Source organism: Dipodomys ordii, unplaced genomic scaffold (assembly GCF_000151885.1).
Source record: "Dipodomys ordii isolate 6190 unplaced genomic scaffold, Dord_2.0 Scaffold5, whole genome shotgun sequence".
Classification (NCBI taxonomy): Eukaryota; Metazoa; Chordata; class Mammalia; order Rodentia; family Heteromyidae; genus Dipodomys; species Dipodomys ordii.
Window position 1 is genome coordinate 20,485,879 of NW_012267221.1, and position 22,760 is coordinate 20,508,638.

General features: G+C 40.5%; 2 protein-coding genes across 3 annotated transcripts in view; one reads left to right on the forward strand and one right to left on the reverse strand.

The window, feature by feature from the left end:
• Positions 1–14,406, forward strand: part of Ssb (Sjogren syndrome antigen B (autoantigen La)) — a 16,029-nt gene extending 1,623 nt beyond the window's left edge. For both annotated transcript variants that reach the window (XM_013029280.1, XM_013029288.1), the window contains exons 2-12: positions 558–632; positions 4,110–4,213; positions 4,365–4,539; positions 5,283–5,390; positions 5,477–5,577; positions 9,418–9,489; positions 10,009–10,051; positions 10,788–10,928; positions 13,258–13,444; positions 13,619–13,741; positions 14,027–14,406. In XM_013029280.1, the coding sequence (XP_012884734.1) occupies positions 567–632; positions 4,110–4,213; positions 4,365–4,539; positions 5,283–5,390; positions 5,477–5,577; positions 9,418–9,489; positions 10,009–10,051; positions 10,788–10,928; positions 13,258–13,444; positions 13,619–13,741; positions 14,027–14,115 (1,209 nt within the window). In that variant the 5' untranslated portion in view covers positions 558–566 and the 3' untranslated portion in view covers positions 14,116–14,406. The remainder of the gene's footprint in view (positions 1–557; positions 633–4,109; positions 4,214–4,364; positions 4,540–5,282; positions 5,391–5,476; positions 5,578–9,417; positions 9,490–10,008; positions 10,052–10,787; positions 10,929–13,257; positions 13,445–13,618; positions 13,742–14,026) is intronic.
• The window catches only part of Mettl5 (methyltransferase like 5), a 14,116-nt gene continuing 5,471 nt past the window's right edge, over positions 14,116–22,760 (reverse strand). Inside the window, exons 4-7 of the mRNA XM_013029300.1 lie at positions 22,014–22,096; positions 17,635–17,686; positions 14,598–14,647; positions 14,116–14,215 (exon numbers count right to left, since the gene is read on the reverse strand). Of these exons, the coding sequence (XP_012884754.1) occupies positions 14,177–14,215; positions 14,598–14,647; positions 17,635–17,686; positions 22,014–22,096 (224 nt within the window). The 3' untranslated portion in view covers positions 14,116–14,176. The remainder of the gene's footprint in view (positions 14,216–14,597; positions 14,648–17,634; positions 17,687–22,013; positions 22,097–22,760) is intronic.

Here is a 22,760-nt window from a genome sequence, read left to right on the forward strand (position 1 = left end):
GCTGTCCCTCAGCTCTTCAGCTCAAGGCTAGTGCTCTACCACTTGAGCCACAGCGCCACTTCCGGCTTTTTTCTTTTTGCTTGTGTGGTGCTGAGTAATCGAACCCATGGCCTCATGCATGCAAGGCAAGCGCTCTACCACTGCACCACCTTCCCAGCCCAGCTCTACAACTTTTAATATTACATTAAAAAAAAAAAAAACAAAAAACCTTGGCTGACTAGTTTTTTGTTAAGTCAGCAGTGGCTAAAATTTGAAGAAAAAAAATGACAACCCATACTGTATAATGCTGAGAGCCATCTGTAATCTATTTGTTTAAAGCTTTATTTGTTTAGCTTCCCTAAAGGTTGCTTTAGCAATGAAGTCAGTAATTGCTTTGGTATAGATGGGCAGTTATTTACTGAAGGGGAGGGCTGTTGATCTTCAACTTTGTGTAGTTTAATTGCAACGTTTTGTTGAAATATTTGAGATTGAGTAGAGAAACTGAACTAGTAAAATTAGAGATTTCACCTAGAAAAAGTAAAATAACCTCTTTTTTTCCAATTTGGGAACATTGACAGTTAGCCACAATGGCTGAAAATGGTGATAATGAAAAAATGGCTGCTCTGGAGACCAAAATCTGTCATCAAATTGAGGTATGATTCTTGTGCTATTAAACTACAAAGCGAAGTCCTTGAAAGGAGATTTGATTTCAGTGTATGGAGCTATTCAAACATTTGGCTCAGGAGCCAGGATAAGAAACTCAAAAGAACTACAAACATTTGAAAGATAACACTATAGACTGTTGTTGACTAACGTACGTGTGTGTGTGTGTGTGTGTGTGTGTGTGTGTGTGTGTGTGTGTGTCATGGGATTTCCGCTTGGCCTGGGCACTGTCACTGAGCTTTTTTTGTGTTTTTTGTTTTGTTCTCAAGGCTAACACTCTACCATTTGAGCCACAGCTCCACTTAAGGTTTTCTGGTGGTTAATTGGAGATGAGTCTGATGGACTTGTCTGCCAGGGCTGGCCTTGAATCATGATCCTCAGATTTCAGCCTAGTTAATAGCTAGGATTACAGGTATGAGCCACCAGCTCCTGGGCTTCCCCAATACCCCCCCCCCCCCAGGTCTCAGTAGGTAGCCTAGGCTTGCCTCTGCCTCCTGAGTCCTAAGATCATAGGTGTACAGTACCATACTTAGAACTTTAGTTTACTTTAGTTTCCTAGTCTGCAAAATGAGGATAAGAGCAGTACCTCATAAACTGGTTTGGAAAATTAAATTAGTTGGTAAGACGTAAAATATAAAATGCCTGGCACTTGATAATAAGGTGATAGAGAAGTCCATAGTAAATCATTTTCCCTATAAAATGATATATATTTTTTTGTTGGTCGTGGGGCTTGAACTCTGGGCCTGGGTGCTGTCCTTTAGATCTTCAGTGCAAGGCTAGCATTCTACCTCTTGAGCCACAGCGCCACTTCTAGTTTTCTGGCAGTTAATTGGAGATTAGAGTGTCAGGAAGTTTCCTCCCTGGGCTGGCTTTGAACTGTGATCCTCAGATCTCAGCCTCCTGAGTAACTAGGATTAGAGCCAGGAGCTACCTGTTCCTGGCTTTAAATGATATTTTGTATCCTTGAAAGTCCTGCTAGGTTTTTCTCCCCAGTTGTCCCTGTTAAATGACACTTTGTATCCTTTATTCTGTAACCTAAACAATATTTTCATTATCTTCTTGATACTATGTTTAGGTTGAAGCTTTAATGCAATTAATGGCTGGATGGGAAATTATCCCTAAATATAATTGTTGAGAAAAATGAGTTTATTTATTCTGTGTTTAATGCTTAGAACAATGTAAACTTGTATATACAAACCTACCACCTCTCAAATACTCCTCTTGATATAATCAGGGTTAAGAAAATTGGGTGTTCCTACTTTGGATGTGGGGATCAGGAGGTTTGAGGCTAGCCCGAGCAAAACATTAGTGACACCTTATTACCAAGAAGCTGGACAAGGCCAAGCTACATAGGAGCTGTGAGGCATACATGAGATCTTGGGCCTGCCCCCGGAGAACTTATCTGAAAAATAAAGCAAAAAGGGTTAGCAATGTGGCTCAGATAAGAGTGCTTGCATGCCTAGTCAGCTGGAGATCCTGAGTTCAAATGCTGCTACTGCCAAAGGATTAAAAACTGGAAAGCTTTTCACATTTTGCTCTATGCTCCTGCTAATACAGTTTTTTTTTTTTAAGTGGGCTTTATTTTTTTAGGGCAGCATTAAGTTGACACCACAATTGTGTAGATATGCGTAGCTACTGTAACTTCTATTTCTTTCTATTTCCACAGCAAATGTGATACACTTTTAAGGAGTAAAGTCTTGGGTCATGAATTTATCCATTTCCATTTCCGTGAATGTTTCTGTGATTATAACGTTTCTGTGATTAGTATTTTCATTAAAATCATAGTAAACAGGCTTTCTGATTTAAGGTAAAATTTCCTTTTACAGTAGTCTCTGCCTGGTTGTTTTCCTGTGTTCTGTGCAATTCTAGGTATTCTTGTTTGTTTGCAGTAATAGGGAATCGACCACACATTGTAGGCAGAAAAGTGCTGTACCACCCTGTTTTGTTAGTTTTCATTGTACCTACAAGAATCTTCTTTTCTTTTTCTTTTTCTTTTTTTTGTCCGTCATGGGGCTTGAACTCTGGGCGTGGGCGCTGTCCCTCAGCTCTAGTGCTAGTGCTCTACCATTTGAGCCACAGCACCACTTCCGGTTTTCTAGTGGTTTATTGGAGATAAGAGTCTCACAAACTTTCCTGCCTAGGTTGGCTTTGAACGGTGATCCTCAGATCTCAGCCTCTTGAGTAGCTAGGATTACAGGCGTGAGCCACCAGCGCCCAGCCCCTACAAGAATCTTAACCAGTGTGTTTGCCTTTTTCATTTTATTATTATTATTTTTTTTTTTTTTTTTGCCAGTCCTGGGGCTTCAACTCAGGGCTTGGGCACTGTCCCTGAGCTTCTTTTGCTCAAGATGAGCACTCTGCCACTTGAGCCACAGGACCATTTCTGGTTTTCTGGTGGTTAATTGGAGATAAGAGTCTCACAGTTTCCTGCCTGGGTTGGCTTTGAACCCTGATCCTCAGATCTCAGCCTCCTGAGTAGCTAGGATTATAGCCGTAAGCCACTGGCACCCAGCGCCTTTTTCATTTTGTGGTGTGTGTGTGTGTGTCACACGTACTGATTGTGGGACTTGACTCCAGGTCTAGATGCTGTCCCTGAGCATGTTTTGCTCACAGCTAATGCTCTACTACTTGAGCCACAGCACTTCCAGCTTTTTGGTGATTAATTGTAGATAAAAGTCTCACTGACTTTCCTGATCAGTCTGTTTGAACCACAATCCTCAGATCTCAGCCTCCCAAGTAGCTAGGATATAGTCATGAGCCACCAGTAACTAGCTGCTTTTGACATTTCAGGTAGTCATACTTGGATTATACTTGGCCTTTGGGGGCTACAGTAGACTTGTGGATTGAGTTCAGGGCCTTAGTGTATTCGTTCTACTCCGATTAAGATGTTTTTCTCCACATAATACATCTCTCTTTTTTTTTTTGGTTGGTCGTGGGGCTCGAACTCTGAGCTTGGGCACTATCCCTGCACTCTTCAGCCCAAGGCGAGCGCTCTACTGCTTAAGCCACAGCCCCACTTGCGGTTTTCTAGTGGTTTATTGGAGTCTCATGAACTTTCCTGCCTGGACTGGCTTTGAGCTGAGATCCTCAGGTCTCAGCCTCCTGAGTAGCTAGGATTACAGGCGTGAGCCACCTGCGCCCCGGAATAGTCTTAGCTTCTTGAGTAGGATTACAGACATGAGCCACTGGTGCTTGGTTTTAATACTGGTTATATTTTTAAGATTTTGTTTTCCAGTGACTCATGAATTCATTGTTTTAGCAGTTAACATTTTATTTATCTTTTTGTTAATTAGTATTTATAAATACTGTAGTATATTTCAGGAAAAAAATATTCCTTTCCTTTTGTACGTTACAACATGTATTTTTAGAGAGTAGAAATTTGTAATATAGAGATCATTTTTTTAAAAAATTCCAAAATTAGCCCAGTATTATACAGTGTTCTGAAATACATTGTGATTACCTTACAGTATTATTTTGGAGACTTCAATTTGCCACGGGACAAATTCTTAAAAGAACAGATCAAGTTGGATGAAGGCTGGGTACCTCTGGAAATTATGATAAAATTCAACAGGTAAAAACCTGTTTTTGTTTCTTTTGGTTCTGAGGATTGTGCATGTGCTCTTACATTGAGCTGTACTCAGCCCAAAAAGTCATCTAGGTTTTCTGTAGATAATGAGCTTGACTGTTGAGTCTTATAATGTTTCTATATATATACTCCTTAGGTTAAATCGTCTAACAACAGACTTTAATTTAATAGTGGAAGCATTAAGCAAATCTAAGGCAAAACTCATGGAAATCAGTGAAGATAAAACTAAAATCAGAAGATCTCCAAGCAAACCCCTCCCTGAAGTGACTGATGAGTATAAAAATGATGTGAAAAACAGATCTGTTTACATTGTAAGTGAATCTTTTAGGCACTTGATATCTTCTTTAGAAGGAAAGTATATGCAGTATGAGTAAGGAGATCTCAGGATTGGTTTTACCATTTTTATGTCCTGTGGCAGTGTTTTTTTGTTGTTTTGTTTTGTTTGGGGCTTGAACTCAGTGCAAGGGAAATGTCCCTGCCCAAGCTCTTTTGCTCAAGGCTAGTACTCTACCACTTTAAGTCACAGCTCCACTTTGGGGATAAGAGTCAAGGGAACTTTCCTGCCTGGGATAGCTTTGAAATGTGATCCTCAGAACTGAGCCCCCTAAGTAGGTAGGATTATAGGCATGAGCCACCAGTGCCTAACTTGTAGCAGTGTTCATAATCTCTGTAACCTTTGTTTTCTTAGACTGTTGTGAGATTTAAATGAAAAAAACTCATATTGTTTGAAAAAATTCTTTATAATTTTAAGCACCAGTGCATATCAGCTGTATCAACAGCTAAATTATCAACTATCAACTTGTAAATAGAAATTTATTATGGAACATTGTAAACACAGTAGATTGAATAGTGTAATGTCCCATCACCAAATTTTAATATTTTAATACATAAGTAATATATCTCTGTTCTAACTGAATTATTTTAGATCAAAGTTAATGAGTCACTTTTATTTCACTTGAATAAGACTGTTAAATATTAAGAGATAAAAAGATAGGAATGTATATTGTGACTTCATCATTTTCATTTCAAATACATTGTTTGTACATTTTAACAGAAAGGCTTCCCAACTGACTCAACCCTTGATGACATAAAGGAATGGCTAGAAGGTAAAGGTCAAGTATTAAATATTCAGATGAGAAGAACATTACACAAAACATTTAAGGTATGATTGTATTATAATACAGGCTTTTGTTACAACATATAAAGGATATAACTTAAAGAAAACCAACTTTCCCTCCCTTTTTATAGGGATCAATATTTGCTGTATTTGATAGCATTGAATCTGCCAAGAAGTTTGTACAGACCCCTGGCCAGAAGTACAAGGACACAGAACTGCTAATACTTTTTAAGTAAGTCTTTTTGCTAAAGTTTCTTTCAGACAACTATTTAGTATTGACAGTTGGGTAAGGTATATGAGATAACACGTTCCCCCATATAGCTGGTGTTTTAAGTCTCAGATATACTTTGAGAGAGGCCTGAAATTTGATGACTCAGAATTGTACTAGTCTTTGAGTTTATAAGAAAGGCGTTACTATATCTTTTTACTATTAGTAACTAATAAGAAAAGTTTTAGTACTTATTTTTTGACTAAAATATCAAGATAAATACTAAAGTTCTGGTTTTTGTGGGGTGAATAGATGATTATTTTCAATTTTTCATAATCTATATAGGCACTAATTTATATAGTACAAATTATTTGGCTCTGGACTATTTTGTTGTTGTTGTTATTTTGGTTGGTTGTGGGGCTTGAACTCAGGGTCTGGGTGCTGTCCTTAAGCTTTTTTGCTAAAGGCTAACCACAGCTCCACTTCAAATTTTCTGGTTGTTAATTGGAGTTAAAAATTGCACTGGACATTCATACCCAGGCTAGCTCCAAACCAAGATTCTCAAATCTCATCCTCCTGAGTAGCTAGGATTAGAGGGATGAGCCATCCCTGGCTTGGTATTTTTTTGTTTTTTGTTTGTCAGTCATGGGGCTTGAACTCTGGGCCTGGGAGCTGTCCCTCAGCTCTTCAGCACAAGGCGAGTGCTCTACCACTTGAGCCACAGCACCACTTCCAGTTTTCTAGTGGTTTATTGGAGATAAGAGTCTCACAGGTGTTCCTGCCTGGGCTGGCTTTGAACCGTGATTCTCAGATCTCAGCCTCCTAAGTAGCTAGGATTACAGATGTGAGCCACCAGCAACTGACTTTATTTTTGTGTATCTTTTTTTGTTTTTGGTTTTTTGGTGAAAATACTGTACAGAGGAGTTACAATTACATATTTTTGTGTAGCTTTAAAATGAGGTCAGGGCAAGGCACACTGGTATGAACAACTCTAATTTTAGCTGCTCAAGGGGAAGGTTGAAACCTAGAAAGAAGATCATGCTTCAAAGCCAACCCAGCCAGAAAAGTCTGTAAAATTCCCTTCTCTAGCCAGCAAAATATCAGGCTAGAGGCTTAGCACAAATAGTAGAGTGCTAGCTGTGATTTAAAGAAAAAAAAAGGGAATGTGGCTTAGTGGTAGAGTGTTTGCCTAGCATGCATGCATGAAGCCCTGGGTTCAATTCCTCAGTATCACATAAGCAGAAAAACCCAGAAGTGGTGCTATATCTCAAGTGGTAGAGTGCTAGCCTTGAGCAAAAAGAAGCTGAAGGACAGTACCCAGAGTTCAAGCCCAAGACTGGCCAAGAACAAAAAACAAACCAGGTACTAGTGGCTCACACCTGTAATCCTAGCAACTCAGGAGGCTGAAACCTGAGGATCAAGGTTCAATGCTAGTTGGGGCAGAAAAGTCCATGAGACTCTTATCTCCAATTAACCACTAGAAAACTAGAAGTGGCGCTGTGGCTCAAAGTGGTAGAGTGCTAGCCTTGAGCAAAAAAGCTCAGGAACAGTGTTGAGGCCTTGAATAAGAGCTTATTGCTCTGAGGTAAAGCCCCCATACTGGTACATACACTATATATGGTGATGGACATCTGTAATCCCAGTGCTGGGGATGCTGAGGCAGGAGGAGTTGGGGTTCATAGCCTGGGCAATATACTGCGACCCTGTCTTAAGAGGGGAGGAGAACAAATAGTTTTCATGATGAAGTTAGTCATGGATGCATCGTACTGTACTTTCACATTATACAGCTTCCTAAGTGCTATATACTAAACTTGGCTGACTTGGGCATGCACTATGATAAATTGCGTGTGTGCTATCAATTTTAAATATTAAAAATTTTTAATTTGTGTGTGTAAAGGTCTTGACATTGGACCAGATTTTATGGTTTTGTTCAGGGGTGGCTTCAGGCTGTGATCTTACATATGCTTCCTGCATAGCTAGGGTTGCAGGTATGTGCTACTTCGTTGCCTAGGCTGGCCTCAAACCAAAAGCCTCTGAAACTACACCCTGCATAGCTGGGATTTCAGGCATGTCTCTCCACAGCTGGCTCCAAAATTATTTTTCAGAATAATTGTCATAATGCTGCTATTCTTGAGTCTTTGGGATGTTAAAATTTTTCCTTTTGTAAAATTACCATCATTGAAAAAAAACTCATGAAACTTTGAAGTATTTGCCTGACTTCTTACTTTTCTATACTGGAATGGTAAATTAAATTCAATATGCAATTGCTGATGAATACAGGATTTCTTTTGGGGTTATTAAAATGTATTACAATTAGCCGGACACCAGTGGCTCATGCCTGTAATCCTAGCTACTCAAAAGGCTGAGATCTGAGGATTGAGGTTCAAAGCTAGATGGTGCAGGAAAGTCCATGAGACCCTTATCTCCAACTAACCACCAGAAAATTAGAAGTGCCACTGTGGCTCAAGTGGTAAGAGTGCCTGCCTTAAGCTGAAGAGCTCAGAGATAGCACCCAGACCCAGAGGTCAAGCCCTACAACCAACCAAAAAAAGAAAAAAAAGAATTACAATTAGTAGTGATAGTTGTACTAATAATGAATATACTACTTTAGACTCTGAGCACCCAGGCTTGACTCACATCTATAATCCTAGCTATTCAGAAGGCAGATACCTGAGAGAAATGAAGCTTGAAGCCAGCTTGGGCGTATAAATCTGAGAGATTCTTTATCTCCAGTAAGCCAGAACTGGAGATATGGCTCAAACGGTAGAGTGTCAGCCATGAGAAAAAAAAGCCAAGTGAGACTGCCAAAGCCCAGTACCAACAAACACATATGCACTTTAGGTACATTTTATTTATTTTCTGTTTTTGTGCTTGTCCTAGGCTTGACCCAGAGCCTGGGTACTATTTTGTGTGTGTTTTTGTGTGTATGCGCTTGTGAGTAGTTTTTAATGCTCTACCACTTGAGCCACAGTTCCACTTCCAGCTGTTTGGCGATTAATTAGAAATGAAGAGTCTCACAGACCTAATTGCCCAGGCTGGCTTTGAACCATGATTCTCAGATCTCAGCCTCCTCAGTTTGCTAGGATTACAGGCATGAGGCAGTGATGCCCAGCTTTAGATACATTTTTAGAGGATGAATTTTGTCTTGATAAAACTGTTAAGAAAGTAACTTCCTTGACATATTTTAAATTTTATATAATTTTTTGGGGGATCCAGTCGTGGGACCTGAACTCTGGGCCTGGGCACTGTCCCTTAGCTCAAGGCTAGCACTCTACCACTTGAGCCACAGCACCACTTCTGGCTTTTTTCTTTTTGCTTATGTGGTGCTGAGGAATCGAACCCAGGGCCTCATGCATGCGAGGCAAGCGTTCTACCACTGAGCCACCTTCCCAGCCCCAAATTTTAGATAACTTTGATAAGAAGTGTAACAGCTGGATGTTGTCATGCATGCCTGTATGTATACCCAGAACTCTAAAGGCTGAGACTATGTAGCAAGGCTGGGCTATGTAGCAAGTTCTGAACTAGAGTATAGGCTAACAATTCTTGTTTTTTTTTTGTTTCTTTGTTTTTTGGGGGTCCAGTCATGGGGCCTGAACTCTGGGCCTGGGCACTGTCCCTCAGCTCTTCAGCTCAAGGCTAGCACTCTACCATTTGAGACACAGCGCCACTTCCGGCTTTTTTCTTTTTACTTATGTGGTGCTGAGGAATCGAACCCAGGGCCTTCATGCATGCAAGGCAAGCGTTCTACCACTGAGCCACCTTCCCAGCCCCTAACAATTCTTGTTAATGGTCTATCTTAAATCATTTAAAATAATTTTCAGTCTGTCCTTAGGACCTTAACCTTTGTGTTTCTTTTTTCTTTAGGGATGATTACTTTGCAAAGAAAAATGAAGAAAGAAAGCAAAATAAGGTGGAAGCTAAATTAAGAGCTAAACAGTAAGTGTGTTAAGCTGATCATGACACAGGTGAATTTCTCGAAGATTTTTTTTTTTTTTTGGCTCTTGGTTGTGGAGCCTGAATTCTGGGCCTGGGCGCTCTCCCTCAGCTCTTCAGCTTAGAGCTAGAGTTCTACCACTTGAGCCACAGCACCACTTCTGTTTTTTTTCTGTTTATGTGGTGCTGAGGAATCGAACCCAGGGCCTCAGGCATGCAAGGCAAGCACTCTACCACTGAGCCACCTTCCCAGCCCCTTTATTGAAGTTTTAACAAAGTTAGAATTAGTGTTTCTAGGAATGATGAGCTTTGAAATGAGTACTAACAAGTCTGCTTTATTAGTAGTGAAACTGAACTTAAGCTGTTTTGATAATCTGGAGATTGAATTATATTCTCATTGAGTGATCAGAAAACCTAAGGACAGCTTCATTTATTAAGCGATTTTGTGGTTATGACGAAGTTAATTGGGACTTAAGTTTTTCATGTAGCTAAATATATTGTAATTACATGTTCTTTTTGTAGAGAACAAGAAGAAAAACAAAAGTTAGCTGAAGATGCTGAAATGGTAAGTATATAGTACTGGAATCTTAATTTATTTAAGTTAGAATAATTTTTAAAAGCCAGAGGTGGAAGGGACCTTCAACCCAGGGTTTTTGCACATAGTAATTTAATTAGCACATGCTGTGTCACTGAGCTATATAGCCCCAGTTAGGTCTGAAGACTTATTTTTTTGGCCACACATACCTCACCTTTTCGGGGGCAGGGTATGATTTTTAAATCTATAGGAAATTCTATTTCACTTGTAATTCTTTCTCTCTCTTTTTTTTTTTTTTTTTACCAGTTTTGGGGCTTGTTGAACTCAGGGCCTGGACACTGACCCCGAGCTTCTTTTGTTCAAGGCTAGCATTCTACCACTCGAGCCACAGTACCATTCCAGCTCTTTCTGTTTATTGAGGAATCAAACCCAATTCTTCATGCATGCTAGGCAAGCACTTTACCATTAAGCCACATACCCTACTCCTAAGTCTAGAACTTTTTAAAGAATATATATAAACTCATCTATAGTTATTATTGCACTAAAATTGTTGCTTATATAGAAGATTGCCTAAAATTGTTACTTATCTAGAAATAACCAGATTTGTATAGTTTATAATCAAATCTCACTTATAGAAGAAATAAAATAAACTAAAATCGGAAACCATTATGAAGGGATAAAGTTGCATTGGAATAGTGTTTTTGGTTTCTAGAGATAGATGGTTGCTTTTAAGAAAACATTATGATTGTTTTGTGTATCTTAATAGAAATCAATACAAGAGAAGATTGGATGCTTGCTGAAATTTTCGGGGGACTTAGATGACCAGACCTGTAGAGAAGATTTACACATCCTTTTCTCAAATCATGGTGAAATAAAGTGGATAGACTTTGTTAGAGGAGCAAAAGAGGTTTGGAAACAATATATTCTGTGTATGTGTGTTTGTGAGCCCATGTCCATGTCCATGTCTGGGTCCTGGGGATTGAACTCAGGACTTAGGGACTCTTACCAGTTGAGCAACAGCTCCATTTCTAGCTTTTTTTTTTTTTAAATTGTGAAAATACTGTACAGACAATTACATAGGCAAGATAATGAGTACATTTCTTATGAAGCATTGTAGCCTCCTCCTTTGTTTCCCCTTCCCATCTCCCCCCCCCCAATCCTCCCCACCCCCAGCTTTGGTTGTTTTTTGTTTGTTTTGTCTTGTTGGTTATGGGGCTTGAACTCTGGGCCTGAATGCTGTTCCTCAGCTCTTCAGCTCAAAACTAGCGCTCTACCACTTAAGCCACAACACCACTTCCAGCACCACTTCCGGTTTTCTGAGTGGTTTATTGGAGATAAGAGTCTCAAGGCCTTTCCTGCCCCGAGCTGGCTTTGAACCACAAATCCTCAAATCTCAGCCTCCTAAGTAGCTAGGATTATAGGCATGAGCCAGTGGGGAACCCCGCTTGGTTTTTGGTTGTTTGGCGCCTTTTTTTTGCACTTCTAGCTTTTTAGTTGTTAATTGGAGATAAGAGTCTCATGGACTTGCCCTACTACTTAGGCTGGTTTTAAACTCGATCAAGTCTCAGCCTCTTATGTAGGTAGGATTATAGACATAAGCAACAGGAGCCTGGCATAATATACTTTTAATACCTAGGGTCTTCTTTTTTGTGGTCTTTTTGTTCAAGGCCAGCACTTTGAACCACAGTTGCACTTCTGGTTTTCTGGTGGTTGATTGGAGATGTCTCACAGACTTTCCTGCCCAAGATGGCTTTGAACTGCAATCTGAAGATTTCAGCTTTCTGAGTAGCTAGAATTATAGGTGTGAGCCACCACCTGGCTTAATATCAGTTTTAAAGCCCATAAAACTTACTTTTTAGAAGATAAAATTAGGTGAGCGCTGGTGGCTCACGCCTGTAATCCTAGCTACTCAGGAGGCTGAGATCTGAGGATCATGGTTCAAAGCCAGCCCAGGCAGGAGAGACTGTGAGACTCCTATCTCCAAAAACCACCAGAAAACCGGAAGTGGCGCTGTAGCTCAAGTGGTAGAGCGCTTGCCTTGAACTGAAGAGCTGAGGGACAGCGCCCAGGCTCAGAGTTCAAGCCCCATGACCGACAAAAAAGAAAAAAGAAAAGATAAAATTAGTAGAAAACCAATTTTTAAATTAGGTTGGTTAAGTTTGTATTTGCCATGTTTTCCACTGCCATGTAAAAATCTGCCACATATTTAGTAATTTAAAACACATTTAACACCTTATAGTTTCTGTGGTTATAAGACTGGGCATGATTTGGTTAGCCTATCTGCTTAGTCATATAACTAAAAACAAGATGTCAGTCTGGATTGCTCAGATATGGGGCTGCGGTCCTCTGTCAAGGTCACATGGTGGTTGGCAGAGTTCATCTCCTTGGATTTAGTTGTAGTACTGACACCTTTTTCTCAGCCAGAGTTGTGTGGAAACATCTCATCCCCATGGGCTGTGTAAGGCCCTTGTAATCAGATACATAGTACAGATACGTGTTTCTCATATGTTTGTGCTAGTGTCCCAGAGTTGTGTGGAAACATCTCATCCCCATGGGCTGTGTAAGGCCCTTGTAATCAGATACATAGTACAGATACGTGTTTCTCATATGTTTGTGCTAGTGTCCCTGGCTATCTTCCTGTAGAGATAATTTTGTGTGGCTCATGTCTAAAATCCTAAATTTCTACTTGATTATTTTTCTTTTGATATTTTTCGGAATCATAGATTATTGGTGACTAGTTTGCTTGTGTAGCATCCATTTTCTAACATTCAGTAAATTCATTGAATCAGGTTCTTGAGCCACTTAGCTTAGACCCATGTTTTCCCCAACAAGATACTTTTCAGCCAGGCGCTGGTGGCTGTAATCCTAGCTACTGAGGAGGCTGAGATCTGAGGATCATGATTCAAAGCCAGCCCGGGCAGGAAAGACCGTGAGACTCTTGTCTCCAATAAACCACCAGAAAACCAGAAGTGGCACTGTATCTCAAGTGGTAGAGAGCTCGCCTTGAACTGAAGAGCTGAGGGACAGCGCCCAAGCCCAGAGTTCAAGCCCCATGGCCGACAAAAATAAAAAAAGATACTTTCTCTTCATTAAATGTCTTGCTTTGCTAGGTCAAAACAAAAGTCATCGAGACTAGTAATGACTGTTTTGCTAGGTGAGAAAAGATTACTATTTTACAGGGAAATTGTGGGACTAAAAACTAACGGTATAGCTTTGTTTTTCTCTTTCATGTATAGGGAATAATATTATTTAAAGAAAAGGCCAAGGAAGCACTAGATAGAGCCAAAGATGCAAATAATGGTGACCTACAATTAAGGAACAAAAAGGTGACTTGGAAAGTACTAGAAGGAGAAGTGGAAAAAAAAGCACTGAAAAAAATCATAGATGACCAACAAGAATCCCTAAACAAATGGAAGTCAAAAGGTTATTCTGATTTTTTTTGCTATTTTTATCTCATTTGCTTTAGTGAACTTTTTAGCTCATAAAAGTATTAATACTTAAAACTTTAAATACTTTTTTTAAAGTTTTAATACTTTTGAAAATTTTTAAATATTTAAAACTTTTTTTAAAAAACTAAGTTCTCAATTGTCTTTCTAGGGCGCAAATTTAAAGGAAAAGGAAAGGGAAATAAACCTGCCCAGCCTGGGTCTGCAAAAGGAAAAGTACATTTTCAGGGCAAGAAAACAAAATTTGACAGTGATGATGAAAAGGGTGCAGCTGGTAAGTTCTTTCTAAGCCCTTTGGCAGTTTCATGGCAGATTTGTATTGATGAGGTAGCTATTTGCTAGTGAGAAGAACAGGGATGTGGTTTTTCAACTTCTAATTGAAATGCTTGGGATATTGTGATTTACTTTGGTGTTCAAGTAGGAGAAGGAGATATTTGAAGTGTAGTAATCAGGTCTGTAAAACCTTTCTCATCAATGTAGGTAAGTTATTATTGTGCTCAGGATACTTTGAAATACAGCAGTGCTTATATTAATTTAACAAAAGTTGCTTGTTTTGTAGGACCAATGAAAAGACCAAGAAAAGGAACAGACAAAGAAGGACCTGCATCAAAACAACAGAAAACAGAAAACGGTGCTGGAGACCAGTAGTTTAGTGAACAAATTTTTTATTCATTTTAGGTTTTAAGCTGCTTTTTGTTTTTGGAGGGTTTTAAAAAGAAAAGCGAATTAGGTCCACTTCAATATCCACCTGTAAAGAAAAAAATTCTTGGTTGTTTTACTTGTCTTTTTTTGCTGTTAGCTAAGTGAACTTTTTTTTAAATGTATAGTTCTGTTGGTGTCCAGATTGAAATATCAAAAGGAATATTCTCCCTCTAAATTGCCTTTGTAATATGAAAACATATTAGTACAAACTTATAAATATATACTATATGAAAACAACAAAAGCAGTTTATTTTTTCCTTTTTGTGCCCCAAAACATTTGAGAGGGAATTTCAGCTAGAGTGTTGGGTAGTGAATATGGGCCATTCCCACAGATAATTTATCTACTCTCTTAGGTTGGCTTTCGATTTACTCAAGTAACTTGATAACAGTGGAAATCTTCATGTACTCAGGCCAGAATCAAGACTTACTGATTTCTTTTTATGAAAGTTGTATAATGCTGGCAGGTCATATCGAAGCTCTGTAAAACAAATGCAAACTAATAAAACAAAAGCAAACTAACAATTATTTCTAAGCATTTACCATGCATAAAACAAAGCTAAGAAAGTACTAAATGCAGGTAGCCTCACAATTTAGGCCTATTAACTTTTTCAATTATTGACTTGGCTGTATTTCCGAGATTGACCTTGCCAAACTGGGTATGAGATTTCTGCTGTTTTGACTATTTATACTAAAATACAATGTTAAGGAGAAGAGACTTTTAGAAGGATAGCAAGTGGGAAGAAAATCCTATGAAAATAGTAGGAATTTTCTATTTTTTTAATTTTCTAATAATAAATAGCAGGCTTAATTTCATAATCATGCTTCAAAATTTTGTCTAGATTTTAGTATTAAGTCCCTAATTATTTTTCTACTAAGCTCTGAAATGAAAGTGCTATTTCCCATCTTCTAAATAATCTGAACTAAATTTTAGAAGGATGGCAGTCAGCTACATATACATATTTTGCAAGATAAAATCTACCTTATAAGTCACAGCTCTCACACTGTAATGTGCAGCCAAGTCACCTGGGGATCTTTGTGGTATGATTTTTTTTTTTTTGTCAGTTGTGGGGCCTGAACTCTGGGCCTGGGCTCTTCAGCTTCTACAGCTCTTCAGCTGTAGACCAGCGCTCTCTACCCCCTGAGCTTCAGCCCCACTTCCGGCTTTTTCTGCTTATGTGGTGCTGAGGAATCAAACCGAGGGCCTCATGTATACAAGGCAAGCACTCTACCACTGAGCCACCTTCTCAGCCCCCACCTGGGGATCTTATGGAAATACAGATTCTAGTTCAATAAGTCTGTGTAGAGCCTCTAATTCTGTATTTCTAATAAGGGTTCCAGATAATAACCATTTTTAAAAATTACAATGTTTTTAATGTTTTCCTGCTTTCCACAGTTCATATTAGTATTGTTTTGCAGTACTGGGGCTCAAACCACGGGCCTCACTTGATAGACAACCTGCATCCTGGCTCTTTAAAGGTTTCCGTAAATATCACTGCTGACGTTCTACAGACCACATGTGAAGTGCCAAGGTTCAGGCTTGGTATACTGTTGGGATTATTCTAAAGTGCCCCATATTACATGATTGAGTATAATAGGGAGACAAAACCTTTTTTTTTTTAAATTAAATATCCCATTATTCATTGTGAACAGTAATACATCTAGAAGTTTTAACATCGTGGAGCTAATTCATGGTAAGTTGATTATATAAAAAACATGTTCCTGACTGCACTCTTTATTTCAGGCTTTTCAGTTATTTGAATTATATTTAGCCTCTAGTTCTGTTTTTCCTATTGTGATGTTTGTGAATATAACACAATTTAGTAAAAAAAAAAAAAAGTATGAAATATGAGGACTCAGTGTGCATGTTTATGTTGTGCCTTCCACCAAAATGAAAAAAGTCATTATTTTTCTCTGTAAGCACTTAGAAAACTGAAATAGGTTAATTAAGCACACATTTTGGCATTTTTCCATGAGTAAATTTCAAGCCAAGGCTTTACCAATTCCACATCTGTGTGGTTCTTTTGTTGTTTTGCAGTAGTTGGGAATGAACCAGGGCCTTGTGTGTATTAGACAAGCAGTCTACCACTTGAACTATGCTCTCAGCCCATCTGTGTTTATTTTTGAGAAAGGGTATTGTTACTTTTCCCATGGGTTCATCACAATACTTTTTTTTTTTTTTTTGCCAGTTCTGGGGCTTGAACTCTGGGCCTGGGCTCTGTCCCTCAGCTCTTCAGCTCAAGGCTAGCACTCTACCACTTGAGCCACAGCGCCACTTCTGGCTTTTTCTGCTTAAGCGGTGCTGAGGAATAGAACCCAGGGCCTCATGTATGCAAGGCAAGCGCTCTACCACTGAGCCACCTTCCCAGCCTTCATCACAATCTTATAATCTGCCTCTGCTTCCCAAGTAAGTGGAATTACAGGCTGCACTACTCAAGTCCTTTTTTTTTTATTCACTGGGATGATAACATGAGTTGTCTTTTAGCCTAGTGATTAGGTAACTGGGTGCTACATTTTTTTTTTATTGTGAAAATACTGTACAGAGGGGTTACAATTACATAGGCATGGGTGCTACATTTTCAATGAAATGCATAAGCTCGAACAGAATTGAATACAATCAAATTTGGATAAATGCAGCTGGGTACCAGTGGCTCACACCTGTAATCCTAGCTACTCAGGCTGAGATCTAAGGATTGTGGTTCAAAGTTAGCCCTGGCAGGAAACTCTGAGATTCTTACCTCCAATTAACCACCAGAAAATTGGAAGTGGAACTGTCACTCAAAGTGATAGAGCACTACTCTTGAGCAAAAGAACTCATGGACAGTACCCAGGCCTTGAGTTCAAGCCCTACGACCAACCCCCCCCCCCAAAAAAAAAATCAGACAAATGCTTACATTTATTGCACTACCAATGATACATGTTTTGCCCCCATTGAAAAACATTTTCTTTGGGGCTGGGAAGGTGGCTCAGTGGTAGAATGCTTGCCTTGCATGCCTGGGTTCGATTCCTCAACACCACATAAGCAAAAAGAAAAAAAAACAGAAGTGGTACTGGCTCAAGTGGTAGAGTGCTAGCCTTGAGCTGAAGAGCTGAGGGACAGCGCCCAGGCCCAGAGTTCAAGCCCCACAACCGGACCCAAAAAAAAAAAAAAAGAAAAACATTTTCTTTGTACTGGTACTGAGGCTTCAACTCAAAACCTCAAGGTCTCACTTGACTGTTTTGCTCAAGGCTGGTGCTCTGCCACTTGAGCCATACCTCCACTTCTAGCTTTTTACTGGTTAATTGGAGTAAGTAACAGTCTCGTGTATATGTCTTTGTGAGCTGGCTTGGATCCTCATTCTCAGATCTCAGCCTCCAGAGCAGCTAGGATTATAGGCCTGAGCCACCAGCACCCAGAGAAAAGATTCTATAGTTTTGAGTTAATACATGTGGGTCCTTTTAGAAAGTTACAGTTGAGATTTTTCTTACCTGCAATGATGTCTATTTTGATTTTCCATTCTGCAGCTTTCTTTTGAATATGCTAAAACACAAGATTTCCATGTGAGCTGGTTGTTAAAAAGGCAACTTTTATACTACTGAAGATTTTAAGTTTTCGAAATTTCATTAGAAATTATTCTAGAAGTTTGTTAGATGGATAGAATTTTAAAACCATAGATTTCATATGTTTCCAGTGTTAAAAATCACACACACTGAGCACCAGTGGCTCATTCATGCCTGTAATCCTAGCTACTCAGGAGGCTGAGAGCTGAGGATCATGGTTCAAAGCCAGCCAGGGCAGGAAAGTCCATGAGACTCAACTACAATTAACCACCAGAAAACCAGAAGTGGTGCTGTGGCTCAACGTGGTAGAGCACTACGTTTCCTTAGTACTTCAGCTTGGGGCTGGGAAGGTGGCTCAGTGGTAGAGCATTTGCCTTGCATGCTCGAGGCCCTGGGTTCGATTCTTCAGCACCACATAAGAAAAAAGCCAGAAGTGGCGCTGTGGCTCAAGTGGTGGAGCACTAGCCTTGAGGTAAAGAGCTGAGGGACAGCGCCCAGGCCCAGAGTTCAGGCCCACCACCGGACCCCCTTCCCCCCCCCCAAAAAAAAAGACTATAAAAAAAGCCTTAGTACTTCAGCTTGAAGGCTGTATGATGGGATGTGGTGTGTTTTGGCAGAGATGTGAAAGGACAAATAGGGGTAAAGTTGATAAACAATGAAAGAGCAGCACCAGGCTTAGCTAACCTGCCAAGAATTAAATTCTTACGAGGTAAAATGTTAACTTCAAAAAGGAAACTGAAAGTGGTGCTGTGGCTCAAGTGGTAGAGCGCTTGCCTTGAGCTGAAGAGTTGAGGGACAAGGCCCAGGCCCAGAGTTCAAGCCACAGGACCAACAACAACAACAAAACCAGGGGCTGGGAAGGTGGCTCAGTGGTAGAGCGCTTGCCTTGCATGCTTGAGGCCCTGGGTTCGATTTCTCAGCACCACGTAAGCAGAAAAAAAAAGCAAGCTGGAAGTGGCACTGTGGCTCAAATGGTAAGAGCGCTAGCCTTGAGCTGAAGAACTGAGGGACAGCGCCCAGACCCAGAGTTCAGGCCCCACGACCGGACCAAAAAAAAAAAACAGATTTGGCGTTGGACAGAGCATGTGAATTTAAGGTTTCTTCAATAAAAAACATGATCACCGAGTCTAGTAACATTCCCTATCTGGCAGTATTTCATATAGCCATAATTCATTAACAGTATAAAATCAGAGCCAGGTGCCGGTGGCTCACACCTGTAATCCTAGCTAGTCAGGAGGTTGAGATCTGAGGATCATGGTTTGAAGCCAGCCCTGGCAGAGAAAGTCCCTGTGAGACTCATCTTCAATTAATGACTCAAAAACTGGAAGTGGTACTGTAATAACCCCAGAAAGGGGTGGGGTGCTGCAAGACTGCTACCACTGCCCCAAGGGGTGGGCTGTCAAGAGCTGTCAAGAAGTGGTTGGAGGCGCTGGGAAGTTTACTCAGTGGTAGAGTACTGCATTATGCCCTGGGTTTGATTCCTCAGTGCCACATAAACAAAGAAAGCTGGAAGTGGTGCTGTGGTTCAAGTGGTAGAGCGCTCGCTTTGAGCTGAAGAGCTGAGGGACAGCGCCCAGGCCCAGAGTTCAGGCCCCAACAACCGACCAATAAAAACCAAAAAGAGGTTAGACAAGGGGCAGCTTGGGGGAGGGATGTGAGTGGTGGTTGAAACCGTTAAAAGCATCGGAGTGGGGGAGGGTCACAGCCTATATACAGGCTGCATGTTCCAAACTGGGGCAGGGCAGGGCAGGGCAGGGGGGGGGGGTCTCAGTGGTAGAGAGAGAGCAGAGAGGCACCTACCAGAGTAGAGTAGAGCAGAGCAGGGCAGGGCAGGGCAGGGCAGGCCTGGCCTATGGAGAGGACTCTACTGCAGCAGAGCAGGGCAGGCCTGTGGAGAATGGATAGGGCTGCAGAGGAGGAAGGAAGGAAAAGGAAAAGCCTTCCCCTTTGGAGCTTTGGAGGTTTGCAGACCAACTAAAGGTCAGGGCTGCCCTTTGGAGGCTTGGAGATCAAGGCTGCTCTTGGTTTTTTGTAGCTAGCCCAGGATAAAGTAGTTGCAGGCCTCTTTTCTGCTGTAAACAGCATAAATAAAATTCTTCTTTCACTTTAACCGTGCCTCGATGGATTGTCTCCCTCTCAGGTCATAACAGTACTGGAGTGGTAGAGCACTAGCCTTGACAAAGAGGCTCAGGGACAGTGCCCCACACCAAGTTTAGTCCCACAACCGACCAAAAATGGTATAAAAATCAGAGCTCACACTGATAAGAGACACACTGGTAACATAATTCACAAGTTGGCAAAGCAACAGAACAAAGCTGAATTCTTACCCATTATGCGAAAGCCAACACCAGTACCTACTGTTGTCCAAGAAGCTTATGTTGGGTAGTCCCCCAGGTGTGATAATTCACTAGGCAATCTTACAAGACTTTTAGCTGTTATTTGTTACAGCAAAAGGATAGAGACAAATCAACAACAAAGAATGCTGATGAAGTCTGGGGAAAGCAAGTGCAGGCTTCCAGTCTAGCTGAACTCTCTTAGTAGATGTTTGTTAGTAGATACACACAGATTCTTTTTATTTTTAAACGTTGTGGGGGTTGAACAGGGCATGGGTGCTGTCCCTGAGCTCTTTCACTCAATGCTAGCACTCTGCCACTGATCCATAGCACCACTTCTGGTTTTCTGGTGATTAACTGGAATTAAGAGTCTCATGGATTTACCTGCCCAGGCTGGCTTTGAACCACGATCCTTAGATCTCAGCCTCCTGAGTACCTAGGATTATAGGTGTGGGCCACCAGCACCTACCTGTGAAGCTTTTATTTCCAATTAACCATCAAAAAGCTGGAAGAGAAGCTGTAGCTCAAATGGTAGAGTGCTACCCTTGGGCAAAATATGACAGGCACTAATCTAAGAGCTTTGCAAATATTAATCCATTTAATCTTCACATGATAATGAGGTATAATTGGGTATTTCCTTATACTCGAGTATGAAGAAATGATGCTTAACGTCCTCAAGATAAAAGATGAATGAGTTTATACTTGAATCCAGGCCTATCTGGTCCCACAATCGATTCTTTTTACTTTGGTGATAGTAGAGTTTGAACAAAGGCTTCTAGAGCTCTATCACTTGGGCCAATGCCCTTATTTCTTTTCCGAAAGGGTCTTGAGTTGCCGAGATGACAGATTTACACCACTATGCTTACCTCTTGTTGAGATAAGGGTCTTGCTAACTTTGGCCTAACTTTGAACTGCTATCCTCCTGAATTCCCCCTGCCTAGTAGCTGGGGCTACAGGCTTGAACCACCACCCCTAGCTCTGTGTCCTTACCCACTCTCTTTTACTAATGCTAAAAAAGTACTGTTCCTATTCCTATCCCTAATATCCTAGAATTCATCTTGCCCCATTGTGTTATATACTGGCAAAAGGAATAATAGAATAGTTTCTGAACTCATGCCTTTTTGGGATCAGGCTCAATTTTTTTTTTTTTTGTCAGTTGTGGGGCCTGAACTCGGCCTGGGCGTTGTCCCCTAGCTCTTCAGCTGTAGACCAGCGCTCTACCACCTCAGCTTCAGCCTCAGCCCCACTTCTGGCTTTTTCTGCTTATGTGGTGCTGAAGAATCGAACCAAGGGCCTCATGCTTGCAAGGCAAGCACTCTACCACTGAGCCACCTTCCCAGCCCCTAAATGTTTTTAAGCCCATGAGGCCAATCAATAGGCAATAGACAAGCAAGCATTAATCTTAACATGTAAGCAAACTAGAACACACTGTAATCTTAGTTATACTACAGTTCTGTATTTCTCAATTATGTCCATTTCTTGAAAACAGTTCCTGTCTGAACAAATCTTTAGTGAAAGAAGTTAGTCATGCATCAAGAATAAAGGACAATTGTAGATGGTAGACAAAGGGGAAATTCAGTTTCTAAGTGGGTAGAGGTCAAAAAATGAATCTGGAGAAATATTAGTACCTAGTCTTCACAGCAAATCCTTAAAATACAAATTTAAAAATAAATGACAATATCATGGATTTTAGTGGTACTGGGTTTTTAAATCAGGACTTTACACTTGCTAAGCAGGTACTCAATCCACTTCAGCCAGCTCTGATTATGTTGGTAATTTTCAAGATAGGGTCTTCCGGACTATGATTTTCCTATTTGTGCTCCTCTTTGTTAATGAGATAAGAGCATATGCAACCATGCTGCATCACTGATGAGATGGTATTATCATGAATTTTTATGTGTGGGCTGGCCTTGAACTGAAATCTGTGATCTCTACTTCCTACCATGCCTGGCTAGCATGATGAGCTGAACTTACCTCCCTAGTAGAAGATTTGTGTAAAGAATATACTGCTGTCCTTGCCATTTCCAAAGCAGTCTTTAGGAAAGCCATATCTGTTCCTGTGAAGAGTAAAAAGGGAAGTTCCTTTTTATATTATATATTTTTTTATCCAAGCAGAAGACTAAATGAACAGGAAACATTTTTTTTCTAAAGTCCAAAGTAGCCACTTTGAATTATTTGTGCAGTAAGTCAGGGTAAAATTTTTTTGAATATCAAAATACTGTGCTACAGTAGAAAAGTATAAAACCAGAACATTTTGTCTTAATAGGGGTTAGAGGTGTGTCTCAAGTAGCAGAGTACCAGCCAATGAATGAAAGTATCAAAAACTGAGTTCAAGAGTTCCAACCTCCTTTAAATAGGGATAGGTGGATCCATTGCAACAATGAGATGGACAAGTCGTTATGTGGAAAAACGAACTTTACAACTTTGGTGGGGGTGGGCGAGGAGGATGGGGGGGGGCGGATGGGAAGGGATGGGAAGGGGAAACAAAGCAGGAGGCTACAATGCTTGATAAGAAATGTACTCATTATCTTGCTCATGTAATTGTAACCCCTCTGTACAGTATTTTCACAATAAAAAAATGCACTCAAAAAAAAAGAGGGGCTGGGAAGGTGGCTCAGTGGCAGACCGCTTGCCTTGCATGCATGAGGCCCTGGGTTCGATTCCTCAGCACCACATAAGCAAAAAGAAAAAAGCCAGAAATGGTGCTGTGGCTCAAGTGGT